We start from the raw sequence: 16727 nt of genomic DNA, 5'->3' as shown, positions 1-16727 counted from the left end.
TATATTGGATGTAGAAGTAGCATTTATTATATGAATAACAAAATTCTGTATATTTTTTCTATATAATCTAGTATCAAGTTCCCCTGTATTTTTCCTACTATTGAAAATATTAATTGTTTATCACAAGTGTATCTCCCTATTTCCATACATAGTATATAGATATTCTAATACAAGTATTTTCTTGCAACATCATTTTATCGTCAATTTGCAACAAACTATATTATTATTGTAAATGTACCTGTACACATTGGATTACTGTTGGGATGACAAAACACAACTCAAATTCCACACAAACACAACTCGTGTGTCTCGGGATGGATATTTCTGTAACAGGGATATAAAATTCCCTTTTAAAATATAATCTTGGCCTTTCAGTTGCAAGGCGGTTTACCGATTTCTAGACAATTATCTCACTAAATTAAGGTCACAGTTCAAACAGAATAATTCACTCAACAGAGAAGCAGATTAAATTCTGCAGGACAAAAAAACCACTCGCATGATTTTAGCCAATTTATTGAGGAGAAATTGTTGAGGTACACTGTGTGGTTGCAGGTGGGAACAGTGGGAGAGGAGTTTGGAGAAAAAAAAAACACAACCACACTGAACGACGACAAAACATTCTCGTGGCTTGAACTTTGACAAAACGGGTACCTCAAAAACGAAACAATATTCCACTTTAGTCCAAATGAACACGCCAATGAAAATCCAATTCTCTTTTCTGATACGTATAACATCGAGTTTAGGCAGTTTTTTGACTTAGCACCAGCTGGATGAAATAACCTTGTGTAAAGTATAGGCACATCTAATTGCTCAGTGGAATCTGGCAGTTTGATATTTTTGGATTTAAAAGAAGAATTAGAAGAAGCACCTAACTTCCTCTCATCCACACGGAGAAGAAAAGAAAAAAAGTGAAACCCGTCCAACAAATTCAGAGTGAAAATGATGTGTGATACGAAGTGTGATGAGGTAATGATGAGATGGCCTCTCGCTCTATCTGTCCAAATTAACCTGAGGTACACAAACATTACAAAGAAGCAGCAAGAATATGATAAAAATATTTGTTTTAAAAGATACAAATTAAACAATAAAAAGAATAAAACATGCTAATCAACAAAAGATCGGCAAAACACAAGTACAAGTACTTCCAGTCCCGCACCAAACTGTGTTACGTTCCCTCGGGTACACAAACAAAACAGAAAAGCAAAAAGGAGACGTATACAAAAAAATTCATAATATAGCAGCACACAAGTGAATCACAATAAGGCATCTTTGTGTAAGACTAGAAAAGAAAAAAGCTTCATAGCAGCAAGAGAATCATGTGTATAGTCTGTTTTTTGTCACTTTGGAATTATGTTTTACAAATTATACACGAAACATGTAAAAGCACGAACATTTTGTTCTGTTTAAAGCATGTTTGTTTGTTTTTTTAAAGGAAAAAAAAAACATTTTGGCTTTAGCACAACAGAACAGGCATGAACACAATAAAGAAACTATGTCTGTTCTAATATATAATGAGGATTTCTGCTCTTCAGGGGAAACTGGTTATATACAAAACTTTCCGACAATGTAAACCCCTTTCACCCACGTCTGTAATGGAGAGAAGTCACAAAAATGGCAGTTTTGACATTTCAGTTCGGAGAGCAGTTTAACATACAAAGAACAAAACAATAAGAAAAGTTTGGACACAGAATGTGTTGAACTCCTTAAAAGACTATTGGAAGGTTTAGGCTATGAATGAACAAAATTTCAAGTAAATAAACGCACTGGATAAAAAAAAAAAAAAATCTAAGTCTACATGTGACTTGGCTTTACGTAGTTTCTATACTATTATACAATAACTGATTATCCTAGGTCTACTCACCTGCCGAGGAATAGCTTTCAAGACAACGTGCGTTACCCCATGGGAATCCAGCCCAGAAAAAAAAGAAAATCAAATAACTTAAAAGAAAAAACTAAAGAATTGAAAAGAAAACTAAAAATTACCCTACTAACCCACTGAACTCTCCTCAACCACCATCCCCTTACCCATCTTAAGGAGTGTGTTTTTAAAAGTGCATCAATATTGTTATAAGTCGCCCGCTCTCCATAAAGTTAAATGGTACAATGGATAACAGGAGAAACTGCGGCACGTCCAAACTGATCCGGCCGACATCACCGAGGATTCTGTTCCTCCTCTTGTGTCACTCAAGTATCAGAAATATCATATAGCTTAAGTTAATTTCCCAACTCTGTCATGACTTCTGGCATCCCCCCCCCCCCCTCTAGACTTTCCACATGCTCGTCATCGTTCCTCAACAAACCTCTCGATCTTCACTCGTTTCCTCTCAAAACTTTCCAAATCTCTTTTTTTTTTTGATTAGTAACATGACAACAACCTGGCTAATGCTAAAACCACATTTTAAATACAGACTAAAAACGTCTATCTGCTCTCGAACACCAACGTCTGAACGATTAAATGTAGATTCGCTGAATTCAACATGTACAGGTTCACAGGGTCCTGTTAATATTCTGTGCTCCTCGGTGACTTTGGCAGTGAAATCAAGACTTTAACTGATCTCGTCTTCTCTTCTCACTCTTAACCTTTCGGACATTAGCCTCTGCCGCCGTTCCCATCCCACCCCCCTCCCTCCCTCCCTAACGTCCTTCCTCTGTGAGCGGGCCCAGCCCCCTCCTGGCCAGCACTTTTCAGCATAAATAAGGAGCAGTGCTACAGGTGCACCCAGTATGAGAGATGGAGCAGAGCGGCCACCCGCGGTGAAGCTCCTCCGCATCAACTTCCTTTAAATGACATGTACTGTATTTTATCAGCATTGCAATCATGCGAGGAAAACCCCAGTAAAACTGTGAATTGATAACTGTTTGCTTAAGATGATAAAAGAGTAACATAACTAAATGCTTGCTAAATATATACATTATTTATTATATATATTTTTTTTTTGCTAGGTTGTATCAAAAGAAATATGTATATTTCATATAATTATGCTATATATATTTTTTTCAAGTATGAAAATATATTCAGATTTCCGTTCAGGGGAAATCTAAGGCACTATCAAGTTTTCAAGCATGAACCTTTTTTTGTTGTTGTTGTTGTTAAATAACTTGTTTGATTAGATTCCGTCAAGCGAGGTGAGGAAACACCCAGCCGGGTATGAAAGGGGCAAAAAAAGGGGCGAAATTCCTTAATTTCTAAAAGTTCATAGATTGTCACACCATCACTCATGCAGTGACTAGATACTGGCAGCTCACAACCCCCCCACCCCCACCTGTCTCGCTCACTCCGGCTAGTTCATTGGTGTGGCGGTCACGAGTGGTGCGTGTGAGGTGGTCGAACAACAGCGGTTCACAAGTTGACATCGCGGACATCTGTGGGGGTGCTGGACTGGTCCTGCTGCTCCCTGGCTTTGCTGCCGGCCGGGAGCCCGTTCTCCTGCCGGTGCTGCTGGCCCTGCTGCAGGCTGGTGGCCAGCACGCGCTCGATTTGCTCCTGGCACGCCCTCAAACAGTCCTGGAACAAAAAGGGGTCAGACGTCGTTACACACGCACACGTCACCTGCACCTTGGCTTGTGTGTAAGTGCTTATAAAGACATTCCAGTAACCGAACAGCCCTGGAAGCATAACATTTTGTTTTGCATCTTTTGAACTGTCCCCACCACACATGCATACAATCATTTGTGTCCCAAACAATAAAACCTGGCTTTATGTCTGACTTTTCATTTTGTTAACTACCTCCACCAGGGAGGTTATGTTTGTTTTAAGCAAGATTACACAAAAACTAAACGGATTTACCCCAAACTTAGTGTAAAATATGTTGTTTCTCTAATTATACACCCAAATACTGCAGAAAAATGTAATCACATCTGCCTCTAAAAGCCTTTTATCCCAACTCTTTGTGAGTTTTCCTACAGATACCTGTAGATTCAAAGTTCAAAGAAATGTGAAAGTCTCATATTAGCACTGTCAGCTGGTTCTCTCAGCTGGTCTCTACATTATACACTAATCTAATTATGTCACAATAAATTAAAATGTCCGTACATATATGGAGAGACCGACTCTTTAATGTTTACACCTGCACGCTGACACTCGCGTGCAAAAATCTAACGAAGAAGTCGTTTAAGTGCTTTGGTCACATGCATGGCATACCAGCAGGGAATTATGGTTTTTGCAGTAGGTGGTCCTGTCTGCATCATGACCAGAACAATGGGTACCAGTACACGGCGATGCCACCAGCACAGAGCAGCGAGCTACAGGGTGGGCACAGGGGTGCACATCTGATGTCTGAGTGAAGGGGCACGATAAGGAATGGAGGGTCCTAAAAGGAGCTGTGGTCCATGAGGGAGCAGATAATGGGAGCTGAGGCTCTGGATTCCCTCTCTACCTCCCCTCCTCCCCTTGGGGTTTACAGCGCGGTCAGTCCCATGTGGGGGCCTAGAGGAAATGGCTTTGACCTACTGCACCCTGACCCTGTGAGTTTTGGTGTAAAACAGAATATAGGACAGTGAGGCCGGATGTTTTTGGACAAGTTGTCTTGTGAAAGACGGGTGGGGGGGGGGGGGGGGGGGTCATCTCCCCTCTGCAGGTCTTGTGTTGGAGATGTGGGAGGTCTGCCTCGCTGAGCCGGCTGCAGGATTCTTAAAAGAATGCACCGAGACTCGCAAAGAGGCCAGCATTCCTTTGAAATGTACGGATAATTGGAACCTGATGGGCTGCAGTCGGGGGTGCCTGTTGTGACGGCTGGGTTGCAGGGCACTCGTCACCACAGCAACGCAACCACAAGCCAAGAGGCAACCGTCCTGTTCGTCTGGCCCGGTGACTGCGGCCTATTAGGATTTCAGGGGCCTATGAAATGATCCACTGTGACACCGAAATCCCCCCCACTGGGATAAATATGGTTCATGTAATGTGTATTTATATCTAATGTGAGTGTATTTCTATTTATTTCTCATGTACAAACACCTGGAATCTGTACAAACTCCCTTCGAATTTTGAAATGCGTATTTTATAAACACACTGGTCTCTTGTGCATAATTTAATTATCATGGCATGTGTAATTTATGACGTGCACAATGTATTAAAGTCTATGGAGTCCTATTTACAACCATTATATTTATAATAGAGCCCCTGTATCCAGTTCAAACTCCATTCTAATGTTTAGTCTATGAATGATCAAGGATTTAATTAAGTGTTATTCACTCACATTGAGTTAATAACACAGCCCCTGTACAATATAAAGTACAAGCGCAATTCAGTGGTTCGAATAGTCAGTACAACACACTGATCAAGTCAATGAGAATGTCCGTCCACAGGTATGAGGACAGCTCGGACAACTTTGTGTGTCTTCATCCTCACTTACTGGAAGAGAGCCGCTCCTTTGCTTCATTACGAACGTATTCCTCCACCAGGAGGGGCCCACAGCTAAAGTGGAAGCCATGTGAAGAAATTGCATGTGTCCTACCACAAGAATGTGGGCTCTGAGTTTTAAGAAGACATTCCCTCTGCCGCTGCTCTTTATAGCTGCAGTCTGGCTCCCCAGCCAAGAGCCAGAAACTTGCTCTGCCTCTCTCTCTCTCTCTCTCTCTCCATGAAAGTAAATAGCTTCAATCTGCCACTACTGAAGTCATCACTGTTGTTTACTAAAGGGCCTTTGATGCTGCAGTCATGAGATATTGCAATGATTATTATTAACAACGCATTGCTGCATTGATCTATAAATCTCCGTCACTGTGGTACTCACCACCTCTGTGTTGGTGATCTTGGCCAGCAGGTCCGTCAGGTTGTCTCGACTCAGCCTCTGGTCAGAGTGGTCGAACTGGAGACCACATACAGCAGCTCCCATGCTGCCTGTGGCGATCATGGAAGGGGGATTCATGGCGAGGCGGTCATCTGGTGAAGGAAGAGCATTCATGTGCAATTAGTAAAGCAGCAGCTTTAGGCCACAGTGACGCACGGAAATTGCATTTGTAACTTTGATACGAAGCGCTGCAAAACTTGACACAGCCCACAGGAAGTGTGAGAGATGCACGCGAGGTGCAAACATCTGAATCATCCTAAGCTCAGCAGCTGAACCTGACTTTCCCACAGTCTGGATTTCAACAGCCTGGGCTGCCACTGGAACCTGTGTGGTTTTCTCCATAGAAACGACAGCCTTGATTAGAAAAGCAGAGTAGGAAGCCTCCTACTCGCTAAGAAATGAGTTCCAGGAACGACTCCCTCCAGCACTTATCGAAAATCAAGAAAGACCTGAACGACAACAGGTCTGGATGGAGGAGGTAGAGGACGAGTGCAAACCATGAACAAAGCTGGACGGGCGACTTTGAAAAGTTCATGATCTCTGCCCTCACGAGAAGCAACATCCCCTTCAGTAAATATGTGAATAGGTCTGAGGCTGCATCCACACTACTAAGTTTTGAAACGCATCGATGACACTACGTTTATGTCCGGCGTACACACTACTCCTACATTTACAAAGTTTTGACTTTTGAGCACCTAAAATTGACAAGTTTGGAAACGCTAGAGGGCCCATTTTCGTTTGAAAACGTTGCTGCTGCGTTGTCATAAGGACAGGACAAAACAGAGAGGTTTGTAAACGATGATGCAAGTTCTTCTGAGAACAAGTCCACTACCATGGGTGAAGGCAAAAGTTGTTAAAGCTAACTGAAGTACCTCCTCTCAGACTTAAGAGATACTTGTACTGTTAAATTGCTTAGAGCTGACATGTGCCTTATTTCTTGGGAGTTTCTCCTAACATGGCCAGTTAGAATCTACTTTTAATGGTGAGATGTTAAGTGGAAACCGCCCCTGGTGCTTTTTCATCAGTCCTGATCAACGCTGATCTCGAGAAGGCAGGGAAACGGCAGACACAGCCTATCAGATGGTCGCAGCCCAGTGCCACCCATTCCTGGTGGCCTGTTCGCTTTGATTAAACCCTGTGGAGCGGCCTGCTTCACTACGCCCATCTTTCTCCTCCAGGGACCAGCTGTCCATAGGAGGAGCTCCTCCATCATAAGAATAACATCTCAACTCCATATAAAACTCCAAACATTTACATTACTGCAGAACCACAGCAGGCCTCCTTTTTTTTCCACTGTGGCTGCTTTGTGCTTGGATATAACTAGCTGCTTATGAATAGCAGAGGCGACCACTGAAACACACCCAAATATAAAAAAGAAAAATAAGTGTGACACTAAAGCTTTGCTGAAACGGGGAAAGAAACTCATTGAAGGAGCCTATGGTTCCAATAATTAGCTCTAGTAAACAAGTAATTATGGCAGGATTTCACTGCAAAGGCATTTGTGGGGAATTTTATTGCACTTAAGTGACCTTCTTTGTTTTATTTCCTTCATTGAATTAGCTGACAGGAAGTGGCAGATGAAAGTCAGCCTTGTGACAGAGGAGCGCTGCATTGTGTGTGTACTAGGTGATCCCGCAGTCGCGTTTCCATCCAGGATATGAAAATATTAGGAGGGATTCCTAGTATAGACAAAGGAATGCCATGAAAATTCACCTAGGAAGAGGCCTTAGGGGACATCTGAGTTTGAGCTCCTCCAGAGTTTATTCTGGACAGGACGCCAGGATGGGAGGAGGAAGGAAGATGACTCGAGCTTTGACTTTCTTAACCTGGAAGCTTCTCTGTCAACAAACAGGACTTAAACTGCACCTGAGTCATCCAGCAAAGTACGTGTGCGTCTGCTGGAGCAAAAGTTAAGAGTATGATAAAATCACCACCATCACCACGTACGTAGCTAATCTAAACACAGGCACTTATATGATTATTCTCAGGCACTTAGTGGAGAAATATGGCGATGACCACTTTAAGCAGCTTTTTGCAGCTGTTAAGAAAACCCCTACTACAGGCTGTACAGAGAGGAGAAAGTGGATAAGGCAGGCCGAGAAGAAAGAGGTCACAGATGACTCACAATGGGAGAATGTTTGTGTGTGTGGGAATATTCTGGTGGATGTGGCAATAGCAAGGCAGCACAGCAAGCACGCACACAAGGCATATGAAATGATATGAAGCGGCGTTTACCTGTGGCACAGAGAGCGATGAATGTCAGCGTGTGTTTGCGCACCATCGCCAGCTTGTCTTTGGGGAGGGGCAGCCTGCGTACGATGTGCTCTATAAAATCATTGGGAATGACTGAGGCCATGTTCCACTTCAACTTCCCCAGCACCACCAGTTCCCAGTCCTGAAAGAAACCAGACAAATTAAAGACGAGTTCCAACAAAAGCTTCCAGGCAAAAGCCCCCACAGTCTGAGGGGTTAAATGGCGTGATGCCATGCCTCCATTGACCATGAAAAGGATCACAGTCCATCTCTATTCCCAGAGGAAATGGCTCTGTAAGAGGGGCAACATTTCTTCGCTTTATCTCTCCTCACTGTATCTTATTATCTGCATGCCATTCTCATTCCTCGCATCCTTTGTGTTCATATCGCCGGCATGTGACAAGCTTTGCCCTGCTTAGAGGCCCTGCCAATGAGAAAGCTAGCGCCTTCCTTCCTGTCACAAGCCTCAAACAGCTACCATGAGTTTGCAGTGCACAGGCAGCAGCACAGAGCTGACTCTTCACTCAGTCTCTACACCGGCCGGAAAGTGAACACATGAAATTAGTTCATTTTAACAACGTATTGTAATGATTGTGAATGTCAGAATCAAGGAGTACGGGAAAGAAATTCTAGAACCAAAGTCAGAAAAGTGCAGGGACACATTCATTTGTCGTTATGATCATCGGAAACTAATGACATTTGCCCCAAACAGAAAGATATCCAGATGCCCCAGGATTGCCATAAATCTTGCTCATAAAAAGAGATTTAGAGAAACTATAAAAAACTAAATCTTTCCAATCTTTCTATTTTTAAGCATTTATTAGAGCCATTATTCTATTTTAAGGTTTCAAGTATTTATAAGTCACGACATCAAATTTTTGTGCCGCTTTCTCTTGTACAATGACAATGAAAGCTTTCTATTCTTTCGTAAGTAACACTGTGTAGGGAACTTTTTTAATCATGTCACATACTCACACATTTCCATTAAGCGCAGCAGTTTTTGTTTCTAGTGAACTGTATTGTAATAACAGGTGTATATTATTATGTCCACCTCATTCATATTAATACACCAGATGTTGACTTCATGATGAATAAATGCTGATGATTTCAACTTCACACTTCCTGTGTCACCCACAATGTAAACGTAGTAAACGACAAAACCCCGACAGCAGCAGGGGCCCCCCCTCCGACGCAGATCTGTCATCTGAGATGTCAGCCATCATTTACATATACGTTTGGTATCTAGCCCATAGCCTGACACATGTTTTGCATTTAACCCATTTAATCTAACCCCTGAGGAGATTATTGACTGTGACATGAGCGGGGCGGAGGTTTGTTGTACGGGCGCTCACTTCCTGGACAGCTGCCACACACACGCACAAACACACACACACACACATACATGCATGCACGCCCTTAAACTTCTCTGCTGCACCAGTAGAGTGTTCATTACAAGGAAGAGCTGCAACATCTTTCACTGGCTCACGGTGCGTCCTCCGAACATCCTGTGAGGATATCCAGGAATCTGGAGTCTTACGACAATATCGAGCATCAGATGGGGTGCATGTCATTTCCCTCAACCGCTCCAGGCAACACAGGAAGATGTATAAAGAACATATGGAGCCATTGGCTAAAATAAGAAACGGGTCAAATGGTCAAGACCCTCAATTCTTTAGTAGTACACCAACAGAAATGTGATGACGAATGCAAAGTATGTTTTCTCTTGTAGTCAAAACTTCAAAGATAGGTCAAAGCAAAGCCTAAAGACTGCACAATAATCTTAATAATAATTTGATTCACTTCTACTTTTCTTAGAAATGAGAAAGTAGTTCTCGGAATCATGAAAGTTTGAGCATAAAATAGCTAATTCAATTTGCCTATGTGGAGAAAGTTTTGCTCACTTAATATCCTTGTGTTTTCGGCTGTAAAGTATTGTTGTGAATTCCATAAAGGGATTCACTCTTATTAACCCTCATATGGATGCATGGAAGTACAATGAAAGTGCTTATTGGCATACATCCATCTACATCTATTGGGCAAACAGAGCACATCCATTATACCTAAAGATAAATCCAAATTCTATGCTGCATAACTGGCACTAGATGGCAACACATCCCTCTCCGGTCCACATGGAGCCAAAGAAAGGATGTGGCTGTATTGTGCACAACTCCACTTATGGGGAAAATGGGATACTTCCTGTGGGACAAATTAAGCTATTAGCATTATAAAATCATCCCAAAATGTGATACTGCATTTTTTTTGTATGCCTCCCGAGAATGAACGAACAAGCAAATTGATGGATGAAGGGATGAATGGATGAAGGGATACATGCGTGGATGAATGGGGGCAGTTCTTACCAGCAGCTCCCGTGGTGAGATGGAGTTGTCTGTGTACATGCAGAGTTTCTCTGCTGATAGCGGCCGGCTGTCTTTTAACTTGGAGGCCAGGAACATGCACACGGCTCCCAGGAGCTGCAAGTAGTTCTTCCTAGTCTGCATCACTGCTAAAAATCTGTCCAAGTAATTAATGGCTAAAGGGAAAACGTCCTCGTTGCTCTTCTCCTCCTCACACACCTAGAAAGACAGATATATAAAGTGGAAAGTGTTATATTGTCGTATATAAAAGAGGAAACTTCTCAAATACAACTTAGATGTGATATGAGGATTGGTTTTACTTACAGGATTGTGTTGTTTTTTACATGATTGTGTTAAAAAAAGGTTAATCAAATGTTGACTTTAAAACACATCTTAAGTCATGAGCTGCAAAATCAGGACGAAAAGCAAATTAGTTTAATAGGAAGTCGCTCAGCAAAGAAGAAGAAAGAAAAAAAACTCGCCTCCTCTTCCTTGTTGGGGCTTGTCGCGTTTTTTTTGAAAATATTTTAAAATTAAACCAAACAACTTTGGGGTTTTCAGAAAACGTGCAAAATGTCCCCAAGATGTTTTAAAACACTTCCCGACAGTTATAAACAAGAAGCGGTGGCTAGCGTGAGGTGTTTTTAGAGCTTTTTTAAAAATGAAAGTGGTGTTGCACTCAAGTCCCCCCCACCCCCATTGCCCTTGCCATGAGCCTGCATAAAGTTTTAAACAATTAATAATAATTACACCGAGGGTGGGAAATGTCAATTTTCGATATTGTTAATTAGCCCAAACTCCCCCTGCGTGGTTTAAGCTAGCCAGCTAACAAAAAGCACCAGGTTATTAGCGGTTAACCGATGTAAATATCAAGCTAGGCTACTTCTCTGAAGCCGATTTGTCTTCGTGCAGGAATTTCCGTCTCTCCCACGCGTTTCGGTGAGTCATTGTCATTCAATTGTCAAAAAAACATGACGAGTCTCCCTGACCTAAAACACCCGGGGTTCGAGAGCTAGCATTAAAAAGAAAGAAGAAGCTAAAAAGGCAAAGAGAAAGTTAGCTTTAAAAAAAGCATCCACAGCTCGAAATGTCCCAAACCTCGTGCATCCAGCCTGCAACCATTCGTCTCATGTAGGGTTGAATGTCCTTCTGCACCCGCTGGAAGTACGAGCACTGCGGGAGGAACCGGTCCTCGATGGTTAATAAACTCTGCAGCACTCGGTCGTCGTACAGGATGTTTGGGTCCGGCTGGGCTCGCACGGTTATGTCCGACTCGAGGCAAAACAGCTCCATGACTCGGGCCCCTTCTTACCCCCTCCACCGCTTCGGCTCTCTCTCTCTCCTCGTTCTCCTTTGTTTTAATGGCTAAAATTGTGAGATAGGGAATCAACTGGTGTCAGACGTTTGTTGAGAGTGGAGGAGGAGAGGAGAGGAGAGGAGAGGAGGAGGAGGAGAAGTGCCCAGGACGAAGCATGAAGCGGAGATGACTGGGTTCGCTCCAGTCCTGCTGCCTCCTGGCTCACTTCTTCCTCTGCGGCTGCTCCGAGGTCCGACCGGCCCCGTGGAGCAGCGACACATCCGGAGAGACCTTTCACAATAAGAGCCTCTGTGGGAGAAAGGAGAGGCAATGTTTATAAAACACAGTTCATTCACAGAGGTATATTCAATGTGTTATATGTATATTTGTTTATTAGTTGCTGTACAGACACATTTAAAACAACATAAAGGCTAAATTAAAATTATTATAGGCTTTATTTGTATACAAGGTGCAGTACAGAGACATTGCAAACAACAGACAATATTAAAATGATAATAAGCTTTATTTGTATTCAAGGTGTAGTACAGAGACACTTAAAAAACAACAGAGAAGATATTAAAATGATAATAAACTTTATTTGTATTCAACGTGCAGTACAGAGACATTAAAAACAACAGAGACAATATTAAAATGACAAAAAACTTTATTTGTATAGCCCCTTTCATACACAGATGTATATTCAAGGCGCTGGACAGAGACATAAAAAGCAATACAGAGACTCAATGACAATGATAACAATAAACTTTATTTGTATAGTATCTTTCATACAAGAAATGCAGCTTGAACATGAGAACATGTTAAAAGGACATTTAAAAGAAAAGGATATAATAGAATTAACAAATTAAACATTGTATTTACAAAAATGCATAAAAACTGAAACGAAAGAATTTGTTTTGTTTTTTAGGCTGTTCTGTTCAAAGTCCGTTGCATTCCATTACTCAGTAGACACTTTATATATCCTCCCAAATGTCTGAAAATATGTTGTATATTAACCTCCCCGAAGGCTGCATTAGAATAATTATCAGCAAGAATGATGCTTTATAGAATACTGGAGGGAAGCCATATAGCTGCACTAGTCCACAAATCATAGACTATTTACATTTTTGTATGCAGTTTATGGTACAAATCAGCACCGTTGCGCTGTCTGCAATTAGACCTTCATATCTCCGAGCCCCGACCCAGCTGGCCTGACACATGTGAAGACAGTGCTATAAAATGTAGACTGAAGAACTGACAGAAACTCGTATTCTCCCTTAAAAGGCTAGCAGGTGGGGGGATAAGTGTGTATAAAGATTATTAAAACCATGCATGCCCAGGATTGGTAAAATGCTAGCAGACATGTACTTATCTTCTGTTAGCTACAGGGTGGCCTCTGCATCAAGGTTTATTACTCAGTTTCAGCTAATAGCATCATAATCTTTTAATTGAACATGCAACGTAAATTATAAAGGAATACATTGTTTCTTGAGAAGGTTTCAGACATGACCTGCGGGTAAAAGCCAGACTACGAAGTTTTCTTCAATGGTGTCTTCCATGCGTGAGGCAACGCCTTTCACTAGTGAATCCTGCGGGGGATCCCCTGCTGTGTTCACACATTGGATTCTCCTGGATTTGTTTATACTAGGAGGCCAGGCGGAGATATCTCACACGTGTTTTACCCAAATTAGCTAACATGAGGGTGCTAACACAAAGGACTCTGATTGTTAAAATACCTAGCTTAACATATCATGTTAGCATACTGATATTTAGCATTTAGCTCAAAGCACCACAGGGCCAGAGTCTCACCAAATTACAAGTGTGACTGTTGACTCTTGGTACACAACTGCAGCTTTTGTAGTTGTTGTAGGCTTTGGTAATATCGGTTAGTCTTGCTCAAAGTGAGTACACAGACTTTGGACTTTTAAAAACATGGGGGCTGGTTGTTGCACACATCCTTATGGCTAAGGGTGTGGACGGCATCTGGAACCACCAGTAGGGGAAAACGTTTCCGTAAAGGAAGTCCTTTGGCATGGAGGCTAGTATGAGGATATGGACATGCAAATCCGCAGAGAGTGCTTTCAAGAAGTGTTTATTATGTTGTCCTTCTAAGACAGGATCTAATCTGTAAAAAGATGGGGGTCATAAAATGCGGAGGTAGTTTTGAAGTTGTCAGCTTCCTATCACGTTTGATCTATGAAGGTCATTTCATTCCCTTGTTGGCTCCCTGTGCCAAATATTTACAATAAAATGCGTCTAAATTTGCCGCCTCCAATCGCCTGCAGGACTATTAAGAGTCGAACTGAATGACAGTGGTAGAACTGCCTCTCGCTGGAACGGCTTCACAAACGTCCTCCTTTCACAGCCGCCACCAGAGAGCTGAATGAGATATGAAGTTTCAGTGAGAAAAATCGAGGAGTACTGTGGCGCTATTATGAGAGAAGACTGTGAAATGAGAGTGGGAACTGTCTGAGGGAATGTCAAGGTTAGCAAGATTAGTTCTACTTCAAAGGGGGGGATGGGGGGGCTGGGTGTATGTATGAGAGGATTCATCTTAGAATTGAGATTTCATGTCAGAGGGGTTATCCCTTTGTCTGTGCATGGAGAGGGTGACAAATCCCTGGGTCGATGTTTTTGTCTCCACAAGAGGCCAAAGAAGCTTCACCATACCAGACATTCAAAGCACTGACACTTGAGGGAAACAGAGGTGTTAGACAGATAAAGCACCCTTACCCTGTTGCTGCTGTTTGTGCATGTGTCCTATGATAACACATGTCAGCCGCTATCACACACTCCGGGCTGCACAGAGGTAATACAGAGCGGCCAAAGCCCTGGGAAAACGTGGAGGAGCGTGAAATCACCTTGATCCAAAGATTCCTGCTGCATACCAGTCCACTGAACCCACCAGAGCACAGGGGCCCGGAGATGGGCAGACTGCCACAGATCAAGAGAAACAGACAAAGAAAGAAAGAGAAAGAGAAAGAAGGAGATGAGGTGGAGGGTGATAGTCAAGATCTTTAATCCTGGTGATCGGTTTAAAGCTTAACATCATCTCATGCATTTCCTGTGCGAGATCAAGTGAGTCGCTCCATGAGGGAGGCCTCTCGGATATAAACACTGGATTTGCTTTTACATGGCAGTTTCAGGGCTAAGCTTGATTACAGGTTGCCCATGTGCTCTGAGTCAAGCTGGCTGTTTGGGTTTACTGACAGTAGAGAAAAGGATGCTATGGCTGGAATGCTGTGGTGTGAACAGTGGTGAACACTCCTCCCAGCCCTGAGTGATAGCTGGTCGAGCTCAGCCAGTACAGTAGATAAAGTGGCTTCTGTCTGTCATACGGCTACAGACTATGTGGGCCTTCCTGACAAGTGTGTTCAACCCACTGGAAGTGTGCTAAACACCCTTTCTGGAACATCAAAAGTAGGTGACATAAATGTTCATGGGTAGTTGTGTGTTCTTGCTCTTTCACATGCTATTCTGGTCATGCTATCAGTGGGTGGAGTGCGCCTCTATCGCGAGAATCACACATCAAAGCTGTCCTGACACTGCCACTCACTGCAGAGGGGCTGAGGGGAGAAGTGGCCTTCAGCAAGTAAACAACTGTTTGCAGCAGCGCTCCCTACAACTATTGCTGTGGTTTCCTTTACCCGGCATCTACTGATTATATTTGTTTGTATGTGTAAATTCCACTTCCCCAGTTCTCCTTCAATCCTTAAGATGTAATTGGGAGCCCTGTGGTGCAGCCAGTTAATTTGCACTCAACTACGCAGGGAGATTAGAAAACAAATGGAGCGTCGTCAAATCAGCACAGGAAAAAAAAAAGAGGGTGTTCCCCTCCCAGTGTCCTAGGAATGTTTTGGCTAAAGTGAAAGCCATCATTCAAACTGAAATGCCCACGTTGAGGAGACAATGACGGGACAGAAGGCAACATCCGGGCCTGGTCTTTAGTTGTCTTGCTCTTGAACACAAGAGGGTTTCTTTTCTACAGTTTCGGCCTTGGTCCCTGTTGAATCCCCCCCCTTCCATGTAGTCTGTATACAAGTCTGACGTCCGGCAGCTTGCATCCCTCACTCCTACCAGAGTCTCTGAGAACATTGCCCTATACTCCACCATGCACTCAGGAGTAATAACAGACAAGAGGAGGGGAGAGGAAGAGGGTTCATTTTAAACAAAAGGAGTTCTATGAGGTGACAGGAACAAGGGGTTTAGGTTTGTTCTGCAAAATACTCAATGCTGCTTTAAAGGAACAGTTTAACATTTCAGGACATAATCCTTATTCTCTGTCCAGCAAGAATTACAGTAGGTGAGGAGATACCAGGTATATCCCTCTTGTTTAATCCGTACAAAAGCCAAATTGTAAAAACGCCTATCAGCTGTTTTAAATGAGGCTATATGTCAGAGTGTTACTTGGCAACTGAGTTCCCATGTACATTCCCCCCTATAATACTATATAATTTGATATTTTCCCTCCTAGGTTTCTGTGTGGATTAAACAAATGAGATGTAATGTGTAGATTTGTGAGGTTTAAAGGAGCTTATAGGGGGGATTTGTGACAGAGGCAGGGTACCTGTTTCCTCTTGTTTCCAGTCTTTATGTTAAACTAAGCTACCTCGCTGCAGGCTGTATACAGACAGACACAAGAGTGCTGTTGATCTTATCATCTAATTCATAGCCAGGAAGTTTCCCAGAACAAATATCCCAAATTTAGGTTATTTGTATTGACACCCATATCTCTAGTTCCTACCCGATTCTTGGAGAACACACGTCTTTCTGTGTGGGGGCTGGGAAGGGACACTCAACACAAAGGAAAAGCCTGGATTCAGTCATAACCGGCCAACGACATAGGTTGGATTTTAAGTGAGTGAGATCACATCCTCTCAATTTCACAGAGAACAAACTTCATGTCTAGAAGGAATCATTCATATCTGGATATCTGGATAAGATGGGATTAGCTTCTGTCCCAAAGAGGGCATGCATGTAAAGTAATGTCCATGTTCACGGTATGAGAAGACGGCATGCGTCTGCAAAAGAGAGTGG

At 42.7% G+C, this 16727-nt stretch overlaps 1 protein-coding gene across 1 annotated transcript; it reads right to left on the bottom strand.

Annotated features, from left to right (window-relative positions):
• Positions 1–497: 497 nt before the first annotated feature.
• Positions 498–11945, bottom strand: LOC128428869 (G1/S-specific cyclin-D2). Its single transcript, XM_053415139.1, has 5 exons — positions 11495–11945; positions 10400–10615; positions 8025–8184; positions 5733–5881; positions 498–3505 (listed from the first exon to the last, which is right to left on the bottom strand). Exons 1-5 carry the CDS (start codon positions 11687–11689, stop codon positions 3341–3343), a joined length of 885 nt encoding a protein of 294 aa, XP_053271114.1. The 5' UTR covers positions 11690–11945; the 3' UTR covers positions 498–3340.
• Between the last annotated feature and the right edge of the window lie 4782 nt (positions 11946–16727).

The sequence above is a fragment of the Pleuronectes platessa genome, chromosome 22, assembly GCF_947347685.1.
Source record: "Pleuronectes platessa chromosome 22, fPlePla1.1, whole genome shotgun sequence".
NCBI lineage: Eukaryota > Metazoa > Chordata > Actinopteri > Pleuronectiformes > Pleuronectidae > Pleuronectes > Pleuronectes platessa.
Note: the sequence above shows the minus strand (reverse complement) of the source record. Positions and strands in the feature narration are given on the sequence as shown.

Bases quoted from the DNA above. Each gene is read 5' to 3' on its own strand.
- LOC128428869 (XM_053415139.1), bottom strand. From the start codon at position 11,689: ATGGAGCTGTTTTGCCTCGAGTCGGACATAACCGTGCGAGCCCAGCCG. The intron at 10,616-11,494 runs GTTTGGGACATT...CTGTCTTTCTAG, and splicing joins TTGCAGGCTGGATGCACGAG to GTGTGTGAGGAGGAGAAGAG. The intron at 5,882-8,024 runs GTAAACGCCGCT...TTCCTTCACCAG, and splicing joins CATCGCTCTCTGTGCCACAG to ATGACCGCCTCGCCATGAAT.